Source organism: Chaetura pelagica, unplaced genomic scaffold (assembly GCF_000747805.2).
Source record: "Chaetura pelagica isolate M959 unplaced genomic scaffold, ChaPel_1.0 scaffold222, whole genome shotgun sequence".
NCBI lineage: Eukaryota > Metazoa > Chordata > Aves > Apodiformes > Apodidae > Chaetura > Chaetura pelagica.
The window spans coordinates 8,727,059-8,752,523 of record NW_009952711.1 but is presented as its reverse complement, the minus strand read 5'-3'; the positions used below and the strand labels follow the sequence as shown (position 1 = coordinate 8,752,523).

The following is a 25,465-nucleotide window of genomic DNA, read 5'->3' as shown; positions in this document are numbered from 1 at the left end:
CTGCTTTGCTCTGAAGTTTTTTATTGCATCCTCTCCCAAATTGGCCGGACCAAACACCATATCATGTGACCTTGGAAATAAAAATGCACATGAACATCAGTTGCATGTGTTTTCCAGTGAAAATTCTAGAATACTTTTCTTTAAGCCCTTCTTTAACCTTACCTTTTTTCTCCAGCTTTTATCACAGAGGGATCTGTCAAATTTTCACCAACACCTTCAGACAGCATATGAAGAAAACGTTAAATTTGGTACATTACATAAATGCATTGATACTGAAAAGCCTTGGCAGCCTGAACTACAACTTCTCAGCCTCTCCAAGAATAAAAGCAGAAAAAAAGAGAAATACATGTGATATCCTTACAAAAATTGCTCTTGAACAAGTACTTTGTACTTCTCAGATTTCTTCCACCTGTTTTTACATCTGCCTGCAATTCCCAACTTTAATTTTCACCTGTGAGAAAGAAGTTTCCTATATAGTTCTCACAGCCAGAAAATCTGACACAGAAACAGGATAAATACAGTTTACCACACTGGCATTACAGAAATATGCCAAAAATTTGGATTTCGTATGGTGCATATTATCAGAAAAAGATTTATATTCCATGTGGTGTTGTAAGATTTAACGCCATATTAAATAAGACCACCTTAGATTCAGATCAACTACACCAAGATGCAATAAATTATCCTTGTTAGTTATTACAGGCATATGAATTTCTTAATAAAACACTGTCACAAAAGAAGAACTAACATCTAGCTTGGCCCCAATACCAACTGCAAAATAAGGACATTACCTTGCAGATCTAGTACCAACAGTTCTCCTCTGGTATATTCATATGTCCAATGACTGAAGGCCAACATAACCTCCTCTAGCATGTTAGTTGGGATTATTTCATCACCATTATTGTTGTTGTATTTTCTAAACTCTCCAGTCATGCACTCCTCAACTGCAAACCACTGGCCAGCAGAGTGGCAATACAATAGGAAAACTTCCAGGAACCTAGTAAAAAGTATACTTAATGAATATCTTTTTTTTTTTTAAAAAAAAAAAAAGGTTAAAATGTCATTACTACTAGATTTTTATTTGATTTACTAATAACTGAAGTTATCTGAAACTATTGCACCAAGTCATTTATATCATCACACTAGGCTAGAGCCTGCACAAAAAGTATCAAAAGAAAATATTGCCAAGGATAATTCTGCTTAGCACGTTCATAGCACTGTTCTGAGATAGATCTTCACATATTGGTACCTTCATACATCTGATCCATCTGTTAACAACCTTGTAGGCATTCTTCTGTGCCAAAAGCATGCAACATAATGGAAGTTTAAAAACACTCACCGTGGAGAGTATGGAATGGATTTAGGCTTCATTTGATTGAAAGCAAAGGTGAGCTTCTGTGCTGCCCTCTGCTGTTGAATTTCCTACAATTCAAAGCCACGTTTCATTAGCTGCACTATGTGAGAGGAACATTAAGGAGTCAAAAAGGCACAGTGGGAACAGTGAGTGTCTGTTTCCTCCCAAGACAGTGTAACAAGTTACTTTTGTCTTAAATTATGTCTACATTTTAAGAGCCTGAGCTCTGTGATTAAGTAAACCATACTGGAGCAGTTTTTAACCCAGAAAATACAGAACCTGTGTTCAGACAAAAACACAGAACCTCTGTTCTCATACAGAACCCCAGACTAACTATTTTTTAGTGAGTATATACTAGTGGAAGGGGGTGTGTGGGGGCGTCCTGTTTAAGATACTATGCCTATGTTTCATTGACAAGGATAAAACTTACTCTCAAGCACAAGTGTAACACTGTGTCCTCCTTATAAATGCTTGACCAAGTATTCACAACTTCAGGAAGAAAAGACTTGATGATATAAAGGTGTCCTGATTTCAGGATATCATATTCTGACCACGTGCACACTACTTTCAGAGCTCGACGCAAACCTCCTCCCATCTCCTCTTTACTTAAAAACTCAATTTTAGCACAGAGTCCTAGTTGTGACCAGGAAGACATGCTGTTGTTCAGGATGCTAGGAGAACTTTCTTCAAGGCGATAGACAGTGACTGGTTCCCCTATATTACAACACAAAAAGCAATGATTGCATTTAATTTTCCAAGTTTAAAATCAGAAGTGCTGTAAAACCTACAGCTTTAGATTTCAACGTGCTGCAATATTAAGTTGTTACTAACAGCCTGAATTAACCAAAAAAATTAAAGCACCCAATGGGAAGACCCTGCTCCAGACTCTTTCATACAGCAGGAAATTAGCACAGCAGTTTTGTCTTCCTAATTAGAACAATCAATGACACTGTTAAAACAGTATTAAGAGCACTGAATAAACATTTGTTCACACTTTATGCAAGTCAAGACAACTTAAAGGAATCCTTCCAGAACAATTTGTTATACAAACTGCTGGTACAATACTGTCATCACTCTACCACAAATTTGTGAGGACAACTATAATTACATCTAGATTTCATAATCAAGTAAGTTGCCCTAGAAAAGGTGTCATACTCATGTCTAGTTTTGAGTGCTGGAAGATAGACACTAGACTTCTTTTAGTTCACGAAAACTTCAGTTTCACAATTGCTGTAAGTTTGAAATCTGGCTTGATCATTCTATGTTAGAAGAAAACTTTACAGGGTTTACTTCTGTTTTCTTCCTCAAAATACCATAGTGAAGCAGCAATAAGAAGTACAATTCTTACCTCTCGGAGGCACAGGAGTGAATGGAATGCTCTGTGATAACCTCATTAAGTTATTTCTTTCTACAGCTAGAGAAAAATTACAGCAGTCATTAAAGGATCCAGTAAGTCTCATTAAGAATATGAACATTAGTTCCTAAGAGGGCCTGACCTGAGTAATAGTAATTGATATCCATGATTGGCTTGAAAGGAGAAGCAATACCTGAAAAAGATTGGTCAAATTATTTAAAAATGAAAAAATAAAAAAGGAGATACTGCTTAGTATCTATATTGTGTATTTAAACTACCACATGCAAAGAACACTTGCCAAGTAACTATAGCTTGAAAAAGATTTCCTGTGCAGAAAATTAAGTACCAGAACCTCAAGGGAAAAAAATAATATTTAAGTTGTCCAACAGTAAGCGGTGAATTTAATAAATAAATAACCACACTCTTACGGGCCTGTTATGTTCCAATTTATCAGTAGTTAAATACATTCTTGTACAAGACCCAAACACTCGCTTACATGAAAAGATCTCAGCTTGTTTGTAGCAGAAACAAACTTACCATTCAATGCATCTTCTTCAGATGGCCTGTGAAATGCCACAAAACCAACAGTCATTGCTTCTTAAAAACTTACTTTATATTTACTGATTTTGACACATCCTCCTAGGTCACCTTGCTAACCTCTCAGTGCTGCTTTTATCCTATTTTTCAAGGGCAGTACAGGTTTCTTAATTACAAAACAGTAATGGAAGGCTGTTAAGTAATCTCATGCCTTTAGAGCTATATTTTAAATAACATCAAGTCACGTACAGCATTATGTAAAGTTTGAATCACAAGAGCCTATTCCCACAGAGGTGCTTTAATTAAAACTTGTTCACAACAGCTTACCCTTCTGTTATCTGATTAATAAGGTAATGGCTTTAACAGTTAACTCAGGGGATAATTGTTAACAAGAGCAATGACTACACAATTTCAGACAAGGTCTACAGTTTGAAAGGCTGGGTAAAGACCTTTACCAGGAAGCAGGCTCCTTAACAAGTGTCAACACAGTAATTTTCATTTAAGGGCATGTTAGGCCCTCTGACATGTGACCCCATTAATCTAAATAGAACCTGTCAAATCATTCCAGTGAACACATTCAGTACTTAACAGAAAAACAACAACAACAACAACAAAATCCCAAAAAAACAACCTTAAACTTTGTTTTTCATTAAGCACAACTGAGTACCACTATAGACAGCAACCAAAAAGAAAAAACAAAGTATAGAATAATAAAACAGCTCCATTAGTAGAAAGCTTACTTACATTTGACTGCTATTTGAAGGTCTACCTTGTAACCAATCCTTTAAAAAAAAGAGGAAAAAAAAGGTTTAGGTTTTGTAAGGAAAACACAGTATATTTAACAGGAGGTGGGGGTAGTAATGTGTTTTAAGTACAGCATGTATTTCAGAAATATTTCACTAGGCCATACTGAACCGAACTGCAGTTGAATGGAAAGACTCCAATACAACTGATGAACAGTAACTACACCTAAAAGACTAGATAAGGATACACTCACTACTGGTTTATTGACTATAAAAATAATTATTTTCTTTAACAAAAAATGGTGGGTTTTTTCCCCAAAAAGGAAGCAGCATGTTTTCAGTGAGAACATGCACAATATGTAGTAAAGGACATGCAAAACTTCTTCCCACAGGCAAAACAGGTCTTCTGTTGCCTCCTCGAATAAATGAGTCCACAAATCAAATCACAAATCAGTCCGCAACCTGTTTCCTCTCTTTTACTTGTTCAGGTTCTAGTCCTGCTTAACAAGAAGAAAGGAGGATACAAACCGTCAGTAATGCTGCTTTGGAGTCTACTTGCTGAGGATCTTCACTTGATGCTCTTCTACTCTTGCTATATACTACAAACAGAAAAATTCATAACTGGACAAAGAATAGCATGTGTCACTGTTACTTACCTATTACCTAACAGCATGAGCAACCAGACAACTTAATCTGGCTCTCAATAAAAAAGCCTGATCCATAACTATCGGATCTTTACCAGCTTCCAGCACAGCCCTGACTAGATCACTCAGCTTTTTGTGATTCCAGCCATCTGTGGCAAACACAAGGCAACAGAATGAAGCTGGAATGGCTCAAGAGACACAACAGCAAATTCAAGTAGCACTAATCATGTAAATATTTCAAGATGCTTTAATTTTCTGTGCTTCCTTTGTATCTTCTAAGATTATATGTATTATTCACACAATTTAGAAATAAAATCAGGTCACCTGCAAAGACACCACACTTACATTGTTCTGAATGGCCTGCCAGAGGGTCAGCAAACCCACCACAAGAGCTGGATTGTCTTAGACCACTGTCAGTTTGAAGACCCTACATAAAAAAACACAAGGTTATCATTAGTCTGCATAACCATTGTTTTTAACTACTACTCTCTTGGCACACAATCTGCCTTTTTTAAAAAAACAAACCAAAAAACACCAACAAACTTCCTAATGTACCTCAAATACCTTGCTGCACAAAAATGTGAAAGTTGAGTGGTGTGATGCAATTAAAACGCTCTTCACAGTAACCACCAGCTCTAACACTTGCAGGTTCACATTAAGACTACTGACCCATACTGAAAGTTCTTTAAAAGCAAATGTAACAACGGGACAAAATTACAGAAATGTACCTTATCTCTAACAAGCACCAAATTCAGCTATTCTGTCACATGCCTTTGGTAACTATCAATTCTCATTTAAGAACGTAGCTCTGGCAGAAACTGAAGTTCAGTTTGAACCCACTGGAAACAGGAACAAAATCTAGTTAAGTCTTGTCACGTAAAAACCTACAGTTTATGAATGCAGTCTCCTCATGGATGTATTATTCCTTAGCAATAATTACATACTTTCTGAATATCTACTGAGCTTTTGACAACAAAATATTTATTTTGCAAAAAAAGGAGAAAGGCAGGTTCATCACAAACTATAACTCCATGTAGATTGGCATGGAACATTCCTCACAATGAGCCTATTAATTGCAATGGATACCTGAATAAATTGTAAAACCTCAGTATTTTGAAAAATAAAAAACTATAACTTGGAATACTATGCACTGCTTTTGATTACAAGATTTATAACATTTGGGAAATTGTTACCAACCTTTTTCACTCTGCCATCTTAAGGAATATACACACCCCCCTAAACAGGTCTGTGTGTGTCCAAAATATGTGTCATAAGCATGTATGTATGCATAAGTGTGTATACAGAAATAGGAGAAAGACCTTTTTTTTTTTACATCCTTAAACATAAATACTTAATTAGGATGCAACAGAAAATGCTGAAAGTGTCTGATGGACTAGGTCTGTATGCATTTCAGTGTCCACCTGTGGCATCTGCCATAAATGACATGACACGTGAGAATCACAGCACTTGAGATCTACTTCAAGGAGAGATAAACTGCATTTGTGCAAAGGCTCAACTCCACAACTTTCTTGTTTTTCTTTTTTTAAATCACAACCAGAGTTTCCTTACAGATAATGAAATAGGGAAAAAAGAGCTCCTGGTCTTCACTGTAAATAACACATTTGTTAGCTGGTGGAAATGTCTCTAATAAATTGAAATTATATCTTTACTTACTTGAAGTCTGGTTGTCTCTATACCCTCCAATATAGCTTTTTTGAAGTCTTCCTGTTGTTCCTATTAAAAAAAAATCAACAACAAAGCAAACTGTAAACAGTACTACCAAAAAATCCATGGCAAAAATACACACTAACCAGAAGTTTTCCAGTCACACGTTTTACTAATCAGACTGTCCAGAAGGAGCAACTCAGCAAAATGCTGACATTACAAATGGTCATGATGCAATTCTCAAGTCAGATTCTCCTCTGCATGAGGGGTTACTGCCAACGGTAACTTGTATTTAGTAACTTATCTTACGAGCTAGTGAGGAAACTAGCTTTTTTATATATGCTATAGCACTCAGATAACATGTTTCTTATGATTAATCACTTTCCATGTAGTTATTTCTATTACTTTCTAAGGGAATTGAAATTATACATACCTTAATTTTATTACAGGTTTATTAGAAAGGCCTTTTATTCTTGGAAGCATAATAAACAATTTTTGTCACTTTTAAAAATCATACACTATCATCTTGCTCTATAAAATACCACGTAAATCACTGAAATCTTCTCAAATGCTGATCTTGAAATTTGTGTCAAACGCTTCATTAGACACTAATTACAAGATACATAATTTTATCTTAATTTACAGTTGCAGTCATCTCAGCTTTCATAACCTGAGATCTTGTTCAGTATTTAATTAGTATCATATTATGAAGCAACAGCACTTGATGTGCAGTTAAGGTTGCATGAGTTTTCACTAGATTTTTTTTTTTCCCTCTTTTAATCTTAAAACAGCTATACATTCCTTCCAGGCTGTATTTTGCAAATTCTTTGACTATAGCTTTTTCAAAACAGATTGTGAAGTTACAGCTTAAAATAAAACAACCACCCCCTTTAACACATTACACAAAGGCTTCCATGCCTACCTCAATATCAGCACTTCTTTCTTTAATTTTGCTTGTTGCCTCTTTAAACCGCTGTAACTCCATGCTGTCTCTGTGACCTTTGACACAGTGAATTGAAAGAGAATATTCAAAAATCAAAGGCATCCTCCAATGCTCTGACCATGCCAATAATTTGCAACACCGTAGCAAAGGGTTACAAACCATCTAAGTTCTGTGAGCCAGCTTGCACTAGGAAAGACTTTCCAAACACACTCCAGTAAAAATCAGTGTAATATTAATATGAAACTACTGCTTTTCCTGCATTCAGATGTGGGTTACCACAATTCAAAAAGTAAAACTAAGGTTTTAAATTTTTACTCCAGCATATGCTCCTCGGATGACAGGAACAGAGCAGTCCAAATTACAGTATTTTTATGAAGCTATGACAAGTGAAGGAAAAGCAGTTTTCTTGAATTAGCCTTTACAATATACCCTTCATCCTCCCAGCTCCAAAAAACACTTTTCAGAACGTTACCAAACATGTGGCTTTATAATGAATGAAAACCTGCTTGGATTAACAATGGAAAGCTGCACTGTATCTGAAGTTTTGTAAAATGTGGACAGTCAGAATGAAGAGTATGTTCTAAATGCTAGAGATGTTAGAGGACCCTACACTAAAAATTTGGTTCCAGTAAAATAAGTATAGTTAGTATTCAAAGTTATTAGTTGTGAAGCACACTTATAGATTAGGTAAAACTATGCAATCACTGTCCATTATTCCTGTTTAGTCTTGCTTTCCGAGTTTAAAAACTGTTTTCCTTTTTTTAAACTATGAGGAAATTATGAACAAATAGCTAAGGAGTGTACAAATGTGTAAAGCACACAAATCTAAAAGCCCTAGTGCATGTTGGTAACTTCTTAGAACTCCAAGTTTCACAGCAGTAGAATAAACTCCTATCTATACATTTAAATTTTTACATCCTCAACAAACCTTTGGAAAACACTGAGACATATCTGAACAGCTGGGGCAAGACAACACCTCTGCAGACAGCCTGACAATTCCAGATTGTGATCTTCTGCTCTACACTAAGGGTACTTAAAGCATTATCTACTTCACAGAAATCAGTTAGTAAACCCACACCTGTGTTTTGCAATGAATCTGCCACTGTTTTACCATTCAAATACGTCAGCAACTCTAACAAAAAATGTGCACCTTTTTACTGTTAAACAAAACTTGAGGGGAGGCATATTGCTGTGTATTATAGAAGGACTTTGGAAGCTTCCAAAGACTGCCAAAATATATGTTAGCCTAGGCAACAGTGGAAGATTCCAGTCATAACAGTGTTTAGAAATATAGTATAGGAGAATCCCTCGAGCTTGACACAGATACCACAGAAATCTTTGTCCAGGATTCCATCAGCCTAGGTAGTCTTCTGTGATTAAGTCAAGAAATAGACAATATTTTTAATATATGCCATGAGAAGGTAGGAGCTTTATAATGAGCCACAAAAAGGTTGTCTACGATGCCCGTACCAAGTTGCAGAGCTGCTAATTGTGCAAAACTGCTATACTCAACTGGCTAATGTTTTTCAGAAAAATATTGTCTATGTGACAGAATTATAAAGAAATGGTAATTGAAGTTAAAAAAATACAAGCAACATAGGGAAATTAGAGATGTTAAAAGCAAAAAAAAAGCAGAGCAAAATGGTAGAATAAAGTCACCTGCAACCGGAATACACCCAAAATACCATACAATTCTTGATAAGTCAAACCTTGTGGCTTAGATTTGGTCCACAGTTTATGAAGTAGTCCCATAAGGCTGTTAGAACATAAATCTTGGGTTTGTAGTTCCATTGCAGGGACATGCTGCCTTTTGGAAAGTTCATCTTTAATATTCAATTTTCCATGTGAGCCACCACAGTTGACTGTTGATGTCAAGTCGCCAGTTGACAAACAGAACTTCGTTTGGGGGTTGTTCTTCCGTAAGTTGACAGAGGACTGGTGATCACATTTGTCAACTCTGCAGCTGTAGTTATCATTAGTGTCACTCTCATCATGAATAAAACCACAATTAATGTATCCTCCATTTTCAACACAAGGTTGGGTGAAAGCAAGGCAAGCAGAGCCAGAAGCAAGAGGATAAGAGCAGCTAATAATGACTTCAGGACATTCAGAATCTACTTTTTTATACTTACCCACAAATGCACCAAATTCTACATTATTATCTCCTTCTGTAGCCTTAGAGAAAACAGTCTCTTCATGCTTTGCTGAAGAATCCAGCTGACTTTTGCAACTGGGCCGAGATGGAGTGCTAACAAAAAATTTAGCTGTTGGGGATGTTACATGTGGCATGCTGTTGGATGAATTGCCTAATTTTTTACTTTTACTAACGGATTTTGAGATCTCTGCAGCCTGTACTCGTTGGCGGAGTTCTGGAGGGGGAACAGCACTTGAAAATAAGGCACTGCCTGAGGAACCTGCCTCTTGAAAGTTTGTTTCTTCTCTTCGGGGAACTGGAGCTAACTCCTGACCAATGGTCTTACGCTGAGCTTCTTTTTCATCTCGTATAGAAATGTTACAAAGTAAAGGATTATTACTTTCAAGGCCTCCTTGTGAAAAAGAACCAAAGACGTTTCCGATGCTGTGCTTTTTCCACACAGAAGATCTTAGGGAGCCATCCTCAATGAGGTTTTGTGCCAAGTGTTTTGAAATGCTCAATTCCCGTGTGATTTCATTATGAACCTTGCTAGCTTCTGAAGCTTTCTGTGCAGTCAGTGTTTTCAGAGTATCCACAGTTAGAGCAGAGAGATCCTGTAGGTGGCCAATCTGTGAATCTAAAGACTGCAACGACCGCTTTATGTAGTTGACACGATCACCAACTTCCTTTATCTGAATGCACATTTGTTCCACCCTAAGAAAAAACAAATTATGAAGTAGCTATGAATGGCATTTTTCTCAAAATACAGAAGAAACATCTTTGTAACCCTTTCTGCCCATTTAAGAAGCAAAAACCCCTGAAATTTCAAGTTGGTGTATACACTACAGTGTTGGGCTGCTTTGCAATACAGTATTTGTACATTCTTCTGAATCACAGAATTAGTACATACATCAATAGAGGGCATATGCAGCATATTTTCAAGGTTATCAGCTTATTAAATCATCATGCAAAACTAAATAACACAATTGCCTCAGCTTACTGAGGGCTGATACAGATCAGGAAGCATCAATCACAGTATTACTTTCAGCATAGCGATGGGAAGACAATCTAAAACCTGCATAAATACTTGTGTTCTTGAGCTACACTTTGCCCTCCTTAGAGCATATTTTAAAAACCTGCAAAAATTCTATGTCTCTCTTCAGAAACTTATTTGTAAATATCCCTACCGTTCAAATGTGACTCGAATCCTCTCCTCACTTCCAGAATGAAATTTGTCATCTTTTTCATTAAAATACATCTCAACACAGAGCTCTTCAAAATCATGAAGTTTCTTTTGATCTTCTTCTGTCAGGAAGAGTTCTAAAGAGAGATGGAACAGTCAAGAAGGTGCAGACGTAGTGAAGGTGCTGGAAGCTAATATCTACAGCTCTGCAAAGGGTGTTGAAAGTAAAGAACAAAACACAAGCAACAAAAAAACCATAGTGCCCACTAAGACCCTTCCTCTCTCCTTGCTAGAAAAAAGTCCAAATATTTCCACTAAAATAAAAGTGAAAATAGTGATTCCAAGAGAATCCACACAAAATATTATCATTCCTTATTCTTTTACCCTCCAATTCTTTTTCCTTTGAGGCAGATTCCTTAGCTGGATTTTATCATCTATGGAACTTTTTCTTTTTTCCCTTTGCTAAATTTTCAAAGTGTTTTCAATAAGAAGTTTTTTAGAGGGGAAAAAAAAATTCTTCCCCCATTAATACTTAACAGAAAATCTAATCTTGGAGTTTTATTTGATTTTTATGGTAAGTTAGTTTAACTGGAGATTTCTATGGGCTGTACATTATACCCTTGATACAAACACTGACACTTGGAATAAAATTAAGAGTCTTATTCAGTATTAAAAACATGGAAAATTACGACATATTTTGACTCTCTTGAGAATATACATTATAACCAAGAAGAAAACACTTTTCTGACAGATTGCTTAAGTCTTATCCAAAAAGCTACTGCTATTTTTTGGATAACTGTTCATACTTGGCCCATCTGAAGTCTTGTCTGTCTTTCTTCTTTTACATATACAACAGAACAGGGAAGCCATGTGGCTCAGAATAATAAGTGGTGGAGGCAGAACAGGTTTTTCATGGTAAGCCATAATGAAATGATAGCGTTGATACTTCCACACAATGTTTGAAATTGCCTTGACTTGTAAATACACGTTGCTGAAAGAGAACAGAAAAGCATTAACACATCAAGGTACTTTTTTGGGGTGCTAAGAGGGTGTGGGGATTTGGGGGGTTTTTTGTTTCTTTTTTTTAACACTGATAATCTTGAATTTTTAAGCTAGTAAGAGACAAAAGCACATACTTGTTATTTACTGTGATATTATTTTACTAAAGGTTAGAAATATTGAAGAAAACACCACGATTCAAAGCAAGGAGAGGCTCAAAGAATTCTCTCATCTAGTTTCATCTCAATATCCTTCCTCAGAAATAAATTACTGAGATCAAATTTCAAGTTTGCCAAAAAAAAAAAAATATTATTTGTAACCAAACCCCAGATTTTTACATTAGCCCATGTTAGTTCTATAGTCTGCAAATCTTCAGTGCTAGTGAGCTGTTTATAAAACAACTTACTACAGATCAACTCAACCAACTAGAGGACATAAATTGAATTTAGGAACAATCTAGATTCAGAAACACTTTTTCTTTTCTGAAAAGGAGAAGTTACAAAATGCTTTCAAATTCTCTTTCAACTTCTGATTCCCCTGGGTTCACGGATGTGACACATACCAGACACATAACAAACTTCCCTACTTAGTCAGGAGCTTGCAGTGGGGAGGAGACAAAGACCAGCCTAAGAACCTTACAATACTTCCAGCAAACGGGATTCTTTTGATCTGGCATCAATTCTTTCTACCTGGTCATCTTATTGCAGTGAAATAGAAACTTATGAAAAGATGAGAAAAAGTTAACAATTACACTTACTTGAAAAATGCGATAAGGAGGTTAACCATAATTATGTATTGTACAAAGAGGTAGACAGCTTGAAGAAACGGGGTCAACCATGTTCCTGGGCCACAGAGATGAGCAACTTTTTCATCAGAATTATTTGCACATACTGTGTTGGGGAAAAAATTACACAGAGAAAATATGTACAACTTTTAGAACTTCCAGCAGGTATAGGTAAGAGAAAATAAAGATCACTTATAAATATTGCAATAACCAAGTATCAGGTAGTGGTTCTACAATTCAAAATGTCTCCATGCATTTACAAGTATGGTAGAAAAATAAAGGAGACAAAGTTTCTGGTTAATACCACAGTGTAATCATATTAGATTTTTTAAAAGCATAATACAACACCACAGCTGAAATGTTGGTGTAACAGCTGTGAGAAACTGTGATTAAGCAGAGTTTTCTTTCTAACCCATTCAAGTTTCAGATCGGATGATGAAGGAAAAAAAAAAATTAAAAAAAAAAAATCAAGAAATTACACAGCTGCAACCCACAAAAAGGAAATAATCCAACTAATGGAATCACTATCAAATGGGCATTTCATTTCATAAAATTAAAATTTCCTAAGACTTTGTGAAGGTCTTATCAAGTTATGTCTTCTCCTTCCTTGCTTCAAAATTGCTATGTCTTACCATCAATTTCATAGGCATACACTTCACCAAAAATCATCCAGTATGGATGAAACACAATGTCTCTAGCAAGAGTCCAAGAGGGTGCCTCGTCAGGATACAATATGGCCTTCCTGGGAACACCAAAACTAAGCAGTACCAGTGCCATAATCACCACTATGTAAAACATGTTGGCCACCTGTCAACACAGAAGAGTCAGTTACCTGACAAGATCATAATTATGATTTCACAACCTTAACCACTTCTACAGTGACAGTGTAAGCTGGACAAATTCTATATATTAGATAAACATCTAGAACACTTACTTCCCAGTCAGAAAATTGTTACGTAACAAAATCTGTAAAAAAACAAGTTCGTTTTTTCCTGTCCTTTCTTACAGTATATTTAGTACCCTCGCCAAAGACAACAGAGTATTTATTCCCTTTGTAACTCGAATACCTACGACGTGGATGAGTAGCAGCTGATAAAGAGAAACATCCCTTCCTAAATGCACTCAATAGCTGACTAAATGCAGAGGTAGCTTTCCAAGGGCTGAAACACAGAACCTCTGGCTCTTGCAAGAAATCCAAGTGAGAAATGAGCAACTCGATGCCTTCATTTTGAAGGAATGACAGGGTTCAACTTTGTAGGAACTGATTTACAGGGGGAAGGAAAACAAACACCCCATCCACCTTTGTATATGTGGTGCTCAAGCCTTAAAATCTTTAACATTTAAAATAGCTCACTGACAGTAAAGCTATTTATTTTTAAATGTAAACAATTCTAATACTGTTTAATACTGTGTGAGAGAAGATTAAGAACTGACCACCATCTACCCAGTTTTCCAAAGTACAAAGAAGAAGGTGCTTTAGGATACTAAGTAAGTTAAAATCTTGCACTAGAGAGCACAAAGGTAAGAAAACTAAGACTACAAATACATCTCAGACCCAAAAGGGAAGCAATGCTAGAGGGGAAGGATGATTTGCCAGCTTTTTATTGCTATGTGGCAGGGAAAGCTCCATAATAAAGGAAGCCTTCTAATCAGTGCTTGTTTCAAAACACATTAAATTATACTCCAGCTAGCTAATTTTGCAGACTGAATTGCTGGCATGTTAAACCGGGATAAGTAACCTTTTTCTAAACAAAACTTTGAGAAATTCTGTAAACTAATGCAGCTAGAAAAATGCATTTCAGTGAGGGGGGGAAAAAAAAAAAAAAAGAGTACCAGAAGTATTACTTACCATTTTCCCAATCATCATAACGTAAGGGCCAGCCTGTTGATTTACAGCTAGAAAATCCAGTAATCGCACATACCAAAAAATTATATTGAGACAGTATGTTATTCTTCCAGCAACAAAGACATAATTTTCTCTGTAAGTGTTTTCTCCAAAATTCCCCTTTGCTCCAAATCTTAACGCAAACCCAATGAAGAAAGTGACAATGGCAACTGTGTCACTGATATTGAAGTAATCGCTGAACCACACTTTAATCTTCTGATTAATCTTCCCAGCCTCTGACATAAAAATCTGCAATAAAAAAAGAAAAAAGTTAGGTCTGCTCATATTTATTGCACATGGACTGAAATACATGAATCAGTAACATTTTTATACTTGCAAAAGTAAAATATCTCTTGAAATGGGTAACTATTTTACACTAAGAAATCAAAGCCAGGGTTTAAATGTGTCAGCTTCAAGATAAGGACACAGAGGATGTATGTTTCCCTCTGTCTGAACAAGACAAGGAATTTTGGGTTTTGGTGGTGTTTTCTTTGTCTGGGAGTAGGGGAAGAGTGTGAGGAGTCCTCCTCCCACGGAGGAAAGAGCTACAGAAACAACATGTGATAAAATGATGAAAAAACTCCATTCGCTGTTCCCCTGTGCCCCTGGGAGTGTAGCAGGCAGAGAAAATTTGGAGTAAAGTTAAGGGAAGAAGGTGGAGGGGAGGTGTTTTAAGGGTTAGTTCTAATTTCTCATTATCCTACTCTGATTTGATTGGTAATAATTTCCCCAAGTCAAGTCTGTTTTGTCCATGATGGCAATGGATGAGTGATCTCTCCCTGTCCTTAACATGACCCATGAGACTTCAGTTGCATTTTCTCTCCCTTGTCTGACTGAGGTGGGGACCTACTGGCCAACCAGGGTCAAACCCCCACAGTGTTAAATGATGTACTCTGATGCTTGAAGTTTCTTAGGTTCCCTTGATTACCAACACATTTTAAAACACACTATTTATTTGATAAAGAAAACTAAAATCCCAGATTGTTCCAGGCATACCTCACGAATTTTCTCAACTGCTGATGTGAAAATGTAAGCAATAACAATCCACTCCTGGACGGATGGCAATTCCTCCATTTTTACAAGAACCACAAATGTGTAGAGCATGAGGAATCCTAAGTATGCCAACTAAAAAAAGCAATTAAAATTATACATATAATTACTGAAGTGTTCTTTATAGATGTGCATGGAATCTTTTGATGTGGTATACAATAAAAACTTCAAGTAGGATTACAGTACTATATTTACCCCATTGAGCAGACAAGTTATTACTTATATGGTGATACAAACATTCTCTTCTTAGAAGAGGAAAAACAGCTGTAATAAGCTATTTCTTCTTAGCAAAGCTTTGTTCTTATTACAGCTATTTTCCCATTAATACAAATTTTAGAGTTTCTATTACAGTAATTTAAACAAAACTGTGCATGTACACTTTAGCCTAAGAAATTATTACAGAATTCCTCCTAGCAGCTGATGAAATTAATTACTGAGGCCAGTACAAAAATGGTCCTCCTAATTACTCTCTCAGATTAAAGAAAGTAATTTTCAAAGCCAACATAGTGAACTTTAATAGAAACCAAGACCAAACCATGGAGCACTACATTTGCATACACAGTTTTTCAAAATTAAGTACTTCTTATTTTTTGTAGCTTAGCAAGGTATGGGCTTTTTTTGTTTGTTTTTAAAAAAAGCTCTTAAACTTTGATTCAGGTCACACAACTACATGTTGAGAAAAGAAACCCAAAATCTGCATTAGATTTCCAAATAAAACACGTATTTCACAGATGAAAACTCACCGTATTAAACCAAAACTTCACAATCGGTGCATGATAAAACGCATAAAATTTCTGTGTTATTGGAAGTCTTTTAGGTTTTGCTGGAGTCTCCATATCATGTTTTTCAAAAGTACTGTCCAAGATCCTTACTTCTTTAAACACCTCCTAAAATGAAAGGCCAGTTAACTTCACATACAGATAGATATATATGCTTTTGGAGACTCATTTTAACTCTTGCTTTTAAGTAAAAATGTAATTATTTGTTTTAAGTTAGAAATACTATGTTCCTCTGCCCCACATTACCATAGGTATTTCATCTGCTGCATTCTGGAAGTTGTTTTCACTGTCATCCATTGCCATTTGATGTGCATCTTGAGATTGAGGAATATGTGACATTTCAGCCTTGGTCTTATATTCCAACAGCAGTATAGCAGGAGGGAGTAAAATACTCAGTATCACCTGGAAAAGATTAAGACTAAGTGCAAATAGTTCACAGCTACGTGCACGTATCAGAATACAACACCACACAGAATATCCTCTGAAAAATTATTATCCAAATTTCACTTGCTTGTTATTGGGGGGTGGGGGAATAGAAAATAATTAGAAGTTACTATTTAAGTACACACTTAAGAGGCTAGGGTCACATACAGAGTGTTACTTGACTTGAAGATACAGGAAAGGGGAAGAATCAACAAATTTCAGCACCAAAAGCCACTAGAAAGAATGTACTCCAAGCCTGAAGATCCAGAGGTGTTTTCTTTACACTCTGTTCTTTAATCCTCTCCCAGAAACTCTGGAACTGTGTACTGTGTCAAGATGTATTTAAAAACCACATGTGACTGGAGGTTGTGGTTTTTCCAGTTTTTGGATGGGGGTGGTGGTGCACTTTGTTTGGTTTGGGGGGTTGGTTTTTTCAACTTAATGGCAGAAAAATGAGCTAAGGTATGGATGAAGAGAATAAGTGAAAGCTATTTATTGTCATTAGCCTGTTACAAAGCAAGCAAGAGAGTGGTTAATCAGTTATCAAAGAGGATTTTAGTAGGTCACATATTATGCTTGTAGGTATTTTGTAGGAAAGTTGTATTTCATCACATTCCCAGCAACGGTTAGGTTTTGGTACACCATCTCAAAGAATATGCAATTTCCATTTTGGTTCAATTGAGCTTTATCACAAAGGGCACAGCTGGAAAACCTACCCCCAATTTGCCTACCCTAGTTTCATTCTGGACCCTGCTTTTGCTCAGTTTCTTCCTCCAAAATAGGATATACACAAAGCTTTTCTACATCAAGTCTTATGTGCTGCTGCCTGTAAAAAGCAAAAATGCATGAAACTATATTCTTAGAGAGTTTTCTATCTGTTAATGTGTTTTACCACTATGTTTTTAGTAGTGGATTAGTATTCACATGATCTCTTTAAGCCTCTGATTAAAGGCTACTTGCCTGATTTTTGCCTTCTATATTTCTGTACCTTATTTGAAAAGATAATAGAGTATCAAAAGAAGAGTTAACAATAAATACTTCCAGGATTTAATAACATAAGCTATAGTTGTGAAAGCTTTATACTAATAGCAATTAAACACATGCTTTCCTTCAATTTAAAAATAATTTCTGTTAATCCATTTTAAAACAACAGACTGCAACAATGCTTACTTTGTACCATGAATTCTTCCTCATGTTCAGCCTTCCCATCCACATATCTGATAACAACATCTGTGTACAAGTATGTGCTACAAATGGACGAAGCCTTGATGACACTGCTAGCTTCAGACAAGTTGAATTGCTCCAATTTTTAAGCTCATAGGTTAGTAGTTTCATTGCCATAGTTTCATCTTGTCGGAAGGACTGTTCTAACAGTTCAACTGCCAGTTGACCAAACTCGCTAGAACAAAATAGAAACAACACTTGAGTTTAGGTCAAATTTTCTTGTACAATCAAATTCCGAGTAGCACAATTTGAATGGACTACTTATTACCCATCCCTTCTGTACAGATATACTGTACAGTAATTTGTAACTACAACTGTGAATCTGTGACTTCTATTAAAAACATAGGCAGGCTACAAACAGCTGTTAAAACATGCAAGGAAATTGCATGGAAGAAGTGGCACATTCAGTGTAATTTTAACGGAAGTCAACACTTGGAACAGCCCGAGAGAGAGGGAGAGAGAGAGAATAAGAGAGAAAGGGAAAAGTATCTAATATGAAACTTCTACTAGAGTGCTACTTAATCCTTTTTCCAAAAAGGAATTGTCTTCAATTATGCCAATCAAACAGTTTGAGTTTTGGCAATATACTGCCCACTACTGTTATTATAAACATCAAGGAAGTATCTTCAACCATATAAATGCAACTCACTTGGAATACTGTTTCAGTTCTTCAGATGTATCATCAACAAGGTCACTTTGTTTTGCTTCATATGCCATTGAACGATACACTTTGCAAGCAACTAAAGCTTTTGCCATGGACTCCTCCCCGTGCTGCCAGAAGAAGAGGGCCATCTTCTGCCTCTTCATTAACACCGCCCAAAGTAACAGCTCATTGAGAGGATAAGCAAAACGTCTTGTTTCAGGATCATCTATGTCTACTATTTCATCTTTGGTTCTTTTCTTTTTTCCCTCTTCTGCACCAGTGTCAATCTTTAAAACAGAACCAGAAAGTTAAATTCTAAATCTCTCAACTTAGTCCTTACATAAACATGAAGTAAGATGCTGAGTGATCCAGTATCAAATTATATATAATTATAAAAGGAAAAAAATTCTGAGGACTTGAAAAGCTGCTGGAACTTTTTAAAAAAGCTTCATTTGAGTCCAATTCATTTTAATAACTGGGAGGCTGAATTACTTTGATTTACATATCAAAAGAAAAGCAGTAATATACCGACACACAAATGAGGAAACTCGTGGACTGCTTATAGTTAACACATGGCCAAACCTTGCTGTCTACAAAGCCACGTGAATCCCCCCCATTGCCAGAACAGTGTCAAAGATGAGCTTTTTGCTCCCTAGCACAAAGCTTATCCAGAGAATTGTGCTTAAACACTCTACACAACCCTGTACGCATGCAAGACAGTTTATAAACAAGTATGAAAGGCTGAAATTCCAGCTTTACTGAAGTCAGTAAACCTGCTGCTACTCACACTTCAGCGGCACTTAGATTTCAACCAGGCTGTCCTCTCTCAACTACTTAAAATAAAGCCCACGATGTTCCCCTCACACATCTGTACCTTTGGTTTGTACGGCTGCGCTGTTTTGATGAAGTGATTATGGCGCATTTTTTCTTTCTTATCTGCTCTGTTACCAAAAGACTCATGGCTTTTACACATCTGAGGAGTAGTACTTGAAGGATTTCGCCCAGATCGCTGTAACCAGAAGAAGAGGAAGGGGTTTGGTTTGAATTCTTTGCTCTTACCTACTAGACAATATAAAATCATCTGTTCATAGCTAGATACTTAGTTGAGCACCTAAACAGCTACTTTGCTGCTGAAACAGTGATGAATTTAAATAACAGCAACAAACAGAATTTCCACTGGATATTTTAAAAGTCTTTTCTTTGTTTTGGTTTTAAGAAGTCACAAAGTAGGCAAGTTACACTTGCTGCTTTAGAAAAAGCTAAGGTTTATGCATCCCAAGTTGTGGTGAATCTGCACATTTAGTGCCCATTCTTCTCCTATGAGTAGGAAAAGGGGGAATAACAGAGAAGGAATTTAGATGTGCTAGAATATGGAGCAGAACACAACCTTTTATTTGCTCTCAATCCTGAAACAGCTACCAACTGCTCCCACAGGCCTTACTATTGCCTTTAAAGAAATCAGTCCATTGACAAAAAGAATAAAACATGGACCCAACTTTTCTCCAAAATACTTTTTTTTTGTTTTTAATTGAGAACCCAGGAACCAGCATGCCTTGTTATCCAACTGCCACATACCCTGTTGCTTCCACTGAGACTATTGTATACAGCTCTAAAGCGTTTTCTTGTATAGGTGCATCTGTAGGTTCCTCCCATCAGGTATTCAATAACCAGCCCCACATCAATCAAGTTGATTTTATATCCTGGAGGGAGATTTCCCTAGAAATACAAAGGAGTTTTTAAGTTTTAAAAATAAAAATCTTAAACTTGGAGTGTTTCTATATGTCACATCACAGCTTTAAATAAACAAATTAAACCTTTCATGCTTAAAAAATCCCAAGTACATGGCTCAATATTTATCAGTTTCAAAAAAGACAAGGTTATAGCTCCTTTTCTGTATGAAATCCCCTAATAGGGTAGATGTTCATTCTGTTGGGGGGGTTGTGGACTGTTGTTTTTTTCCCTTGTTTTAACAGCCTCATTTTAAAATTACTCCTAGTTAGAAGTATCAGCTTTCATTCCCCCCCCAAAAAATGCAAAAACAGTCTAAGATGAAAAAGACAACACGCATCAGGTTTAACATCTTTCTGGCAGCACAGCACTAAGCATACAACAGCAAGTATTGGAAACAACAGAATGAGTGCAGATGTAGCTTACTACTTACAGTAAAACCTAATTAATAAAGCTAAGCTTAAATTGACAGTCAAACGTAAGAAATCAGTAAAAAAAATAACTGTCTGACAGATTTTTTACAGCATACCTGTTTGACATCCCGAACAAGATTTCCTCTTTCTTTATTTAAAAAAAAAAAAAGAGGGGAAAAATCTGGAGTGAGAAATTCAGAGTGCAATGACAACATAAGAATATTACAGTAGAAGCCAAATATTTTTGCATGTTGCCTCAAAAAAAAATCCCTAGTTTTTAAACTCGCAGTAGCCATCAAATAAATGCAAATAGTTCAACCTACCATAGAAGTTGCAGAGTATTTCCTTTTTTGTTTCTTTTTACTTCCTTTTAATTTGGGACATAATTAATACACTCACAGTAGGTCCAAAAAGGGGAGAAAAAAACACCCAGAATGCAAACAGCAACATTATAGGGTTTTTATATTATTAAAAACATAATATTACAGAGACAAGTTTTAACGAATAAACACTTTAATTTACAGGAACACACACGGATGCATATTCATGCTCACAGTACTGCAGGATCCAGAGCAAAAGCTCACTTCATTTTTAAATTTTTATTCTGAAGGTGGATTTTTACCAAGGTGGATTTTTCTTTCTTCTCTGATTTCCTGCGAGTGCATGAACTGTTACACCTTTATGCCTATGGTTATCCTAACTCCCATACAGAACTCAAAAGTACATCAAGTGTGCAAAAGCAAAAAGCAATACCATAAAATATTCATTAAAAGAAAAAAAACCACCCAAAACAATACAACAAAACACACAAACCCCAAAAATCTGATCACACTGACTCCATTAAGGAGCTTTATAAGCTAAAGAATTCCTCCTTATCTGCTTTTGGAAAAAAAAGGGCAATGTTAACATAAATCCAAGTCGTATTTGTGTACTACTCACATTAGCTACGTTTTGGCAGAAAGCTTTTTGTTTTGTCTTGTTAGATACTCAAGTGTTGTGCAAAACTACCTTATAATTCTTAAATCAACATCAAATAAAACATTTGAAGTAATATTTATAACTACGCAAAGTCACAAAGCAAAAATAATATTAACTGCTATATACAGAAATCAACCTATGAGGCCCTAACAATCCTGTCTATAGACCTCCTATTTTGTGCACGTTTCACCCACCTGGCTCTCTCTTCTTCTCTTCCCCACTGTGGTTTACACACTTCATCTGTCCCACACCAAGGCTGCAACTTTCACTTACTATCTCTCCCCAGCATCAGATACAGATGAGCATCCTGCTGACAAACTATTTCTGGTACCATTTCTGGAGAGCCAGGAAGCACCTGTGGCACTACACAGCAGCCAGACAGCACACACTTCCCAACTCTACCCTCACACCAGGCAGCCATCCCTATTGACACCCCATCACCTCCACCCTGGTGCACACGACCCAGTACCAACTCAAAAACTGTTCTAAAAGTAGCTTATCAAACAATCGTTCACTTACTGTGTTATAAAGTTCTTCCAGCCTGGGAATTGTAAGAAATTTGTGCATGCTTACTCCATTTTCAATCAGAAGTTTCACAAATGCAACTCTATCCATCACAAGGGCATCTAACATAGCCTGCTCCAGAGAGCCAACCTACAACAAATAAGGAACAAGGTAAAGCTTGGAGAGAAACAATGAACTGGGGCACCACAAAAGCAAGAGTGCTTAGATTACATATCAACCTCATCCATCTACAGCAACAGGGAAACCTTATACATCTACAAATATAAAGAAGTCACTCTTGGTTCAGAAAGCCCCCTGAAGTTCACACAGTTACAGTACTAGGGAATACTCTGAAGACTTAATCAGCAAGTCTTACACTCCTCCATAGATATCTCCTACTATCATAGTACACAGGACTAAGTAGACGTTTGGTTTAACCTAGTTAAACTGTTCTTATAGATAGATATTGGTGAAGTACAAACACATAAAGCATTTAAAGCACAATTTGCTTTAAAGACAAATGCTCAGGCCCATCACTGCCATCAACAAACCTTACATCATGCCCTTTTGACTGCACACCTACATAAGACTGTTTTATCTTTACAATAATCTGGGGAAAAGGCAAGATGCACAACATAGTTTTCAAGTAATTTGCAGACTACAAGAAACAGATATTCTGCCCTCCTCCTCAAAGGACTCCACTGCAGTGCTGCCAACAGACATCAATATTACTAGATGCTTATTAAGAACTTTATATGACCATGCAATGGTAAGAAAAAAGCACCTGATTAAAATGAATTCAGCTTTCATCTTTTGCAGTGACTTTTCTCCACCAGTTATTAAGAACACTTTGCATGTATCTAAAATTTTTGGACCACTTTCAACTGCACAATAACAGGATAGCTGTAAGACTGTGCAGTATGTAAAAATTACTGTTCTCAAAATAAATCTGCCCATATTCTACAGGATCTCTCTAACAAAAGGCAAAAGATTAATCCTTTACAGCAAGTTGAGTTTCTCTCTTAGAAAATATTCTGCTTCATACGTACCAGCCATTGTTGCCCATAAACAAAAACATGATTTTTGGCTATGTCAACTCTATCCCACGCAAGTGTAAGAACAAGCTGGTCAAATGCAGATGCATTTGTGCCTTAAGAAGCAAAAACAATGACAAAAAATAATATTCATTAAAATATAAGATAATGAACATTCTTTCTTCCTAAAAAGGCCAATTCAAGCAATATACCACAGAGTATATTTCATAATTTATGACAAGTTGTAGTATTATGCAATGAGAAAACACAGTAGATAATTATTTGTATAAAATATATATTTGTATAAAAGCTAAAGACTCCTATAGATTATAGTATTGTATAAATAATGCATCATACCAATACTCAACAGCAAAAGCTGGGGATTCCAAATGCTCTAAAAATAAAAAGTCTCACCTTTTAACAATGCTGTAAGTATTGCAACATCAATGTCCTGATGTTCATCTGACCCAATATGAAAAACCGTAATCTGTCCAAAATGGTAAAACATGGAAAACATTTTAAAGATATTTTCAGGCAAGGTAATTAGGTCCAGGCCTTCTATGTCAAGAATTGAAATATATTAGTCACCTTATCTTCAATGCAATTTAAGCCTATGCTCAATTTAAACTTACCTTTAGTGTGCACTGTGTTGTTTTCCCAACCAGATGCACACAAGACAATCTTTTATGAGAAAAAGCACAGTAGAAACCTTTCATATTTTTTAATTACTCCAAACTTGTGTTCCCACTAGGTTTAGAATTATCTGTTGCCTCTAAATACCACAATTTTCTGACCACCCCTCCAGTTCATTCTAAATTGAGTTTATCCTGACAGCAAACAGGTTTAGCTGAATATGACAATTCAAAACCTTCGAACAGCACAATATGATGTCTAAATGAGACACCAGTACCTGAACTCAGACTAAATATAAAGCTCTACAAGGTGCTTTTGCTTTAAGCATGCAGTGATACCAAGCTGTTAGCACAGTCTTAATTAAATGATGAAAAAAAAGTCCCTAGGTTGTCAAGGCAGCAACCCAAGAACAAAATACATTCTGTAAACAAACCAGAATCCCGTCATCCAAAAGCTCTATTTTATTATCTTTTACAACTAGAAGATCCACTTCATCCAGAAAAGATTTCTGCATTACTCCTGATCCTATACAACCACAATTACAATTTAATATCTCCACAAAATCCATGCACCTTGCATTCAATTTTTTTACGGCAAGATCTACTTACAAGTTCTTTTTTTTTCATGCATTCCAGCAGCGTCTGAAACAAATGAACTGCTTCACTTTGACCAAAGTTAAATGTCTTTTTGATGGTTGAAATTATTTCAGGCTCAGCACCCTCAGGAACATTCCTGAGATTGAACCAAACAAACAGGAAAACACATTGTTATCCATGAACAGCAAGAACATCAATACATTTAATTAGCTTCAACATGTCCATTCTAAGTCCTGCCATCTATAAGCCTATTACTATTGCAGTGGCAAAATCCTGGGTAAGCTTTAGGAAGAAGTACAGGTTGCTTAATCCATAGTGTTTTACTACTGCCTCCTGAAAGCATCTCAGCTCCTCTTCCTTTCCTTCTCATACCCAGTTCTGAGATAATCTCAACGGAAAGATTTTGACAGAAAATACTAAGTACTCACCCCTCTGAATAATACCTGCTTCTGATCTCACTATGGACAAAGCTGTTTGGTTTACTGCTACCTTAGATCCCTGCCTCCTGGTTCTGAGGCAGTCCCTGCAACAAGGACCCCATATGTTTAAGGATTTATGCAAGTCTGACAACTAAATGGAAATAAGTTAGGTATTGTGGGGCCCAAGAACATCCATTTTATTATCTGAAACTACACTTGAACAGACTACTCTTTCCTAAACAGAAGAGTGTAAAAAGTTCAGCTTTAAGACTACTCAGAAGAAATAGTGTATCTGATCCCTTTTCAGAAAAGGTAACGCTATGCAACAACTAACTGTGAAAATCTTTGCATTCAATGCAATCAAGTGATATTTTCAAGCAGTTTGCTGCTAATGTACTACTCTCTCTGTATTCTCACATCTCTGAAAGGTCTGGTCAGCTCTGATTTTGTTTATCAAAACTATGTTGTGCACACTTCAGTAGTCACATTTATCTCTTAAGCTACTGTGGCTCAGTTAAAATTCAAAGTTGAGGAAGACAGGGCTTTAAGCTGAGTTGGCTCCTCTAGTTACAACAGTGTAACAAAATTACTGCACCTAGTAAGTTACAAGATGTCTCCTGTAATTTAGGACACAGCTGTGTACACTCTTCCTATCCTCTTAGTAGGTATTGCTAACAGAAGAATACACTAGAGAATTTGGTGCAACTGGTATAATGTGTGTGGGAGGAACCTAGAATTACAAAAAGGTTTTGGTCTTCAGCCAGAGCTATTCCTGCAGCCAACCTAGAAAACTGCATGACAGGCACGATTTCCCTC

The 25,465-nt window shown here is 36.3% G+C and overlaps 2 protein-coding genes across 2 annotated transcripts in view; both read right to left on the bottom strand.

The window, feature by feature from the left end:
• The window catches only part of USP50 (ubiquitin specific peptidase 50), a 14,525-nt gene extending 11,225 nt beyond the window's left edge, over window positions 1-3,300 (bottom strand). The window contains exons 1-7 of the mRNA XM_009994560.1: window positions 3,246-3,300; window positions 2,851-2,901; window positions 2,703-2,768; window positions 1,785-2,068; window positions 1,340-1,422; window positions 792-997; window positions 163-214 (exon numbers count right to left, since the gene is read on the bottom strand). Of these exons, the coding sequence (XP_009992862.1) occupies window positions 163-214; window positions 792-997; window positions 1,340-1,422; window positions 1,785-2,068; window positions 2,703-2,768; window positions 2,851-2,901; window positions 3,246-3,300 (797 nt within the window). The remainder of the gene's footprint in view (window positions 1-162; window positions 215-791; window positions 998-1,339; window positions 1,423-1,784; window positions 2,069-2,702; window positions 2,769-2,850; window positions 2,902-3,245) is intronic.
• A 1,189-nt stretch (window positions 3,301-4,489) lies between these two features.
• On the bottom strand, window positions 4,490-24,148 carry TRPM7 (transient receptor potential cation channel, subfamily M, member 7). The gene is made up of 24 exons (XM_009994559.1): window positions 24,068-24,148; window positions 23,416-23,488; window positions 23,017-23,117; window positions 21,983-22,117; window positions 21,737-21,911; window positions 20,602-20,633; window positions 19,893-20,060; window positions 19,211-19,299; window positions 18,691-18,703; window positions 18,351-18,610; window positions 17,648-17,876; window positions 16,301-16,456; window positions 16,019-16,162; window positions 15,222-15,350; window positions 14,190-14,474; window positions 12,973-13,147; window positions 12,314-12,446; window positions 11,364-11,548; window positions 10,562-10,694; window positions 8,950-10,088; window positions 7,220-7,296; window positions 6,307-6,366; window positions 4,978-5,059; window positions 4,490-4,587 (listed from the first exon to the last, which is right to left on the bottom strand). Exons 1-24 carry the CDS (start codon window positions 24,146-24,148, stop codon window positions 4,490-4,492), a joined length of 4,152 nt encoding a protein of 1,383 aa, XP_009992861.1.
• Between the last annotated feature and the right edge of the window lie 1,317 nt (window positions 24,149-25,465).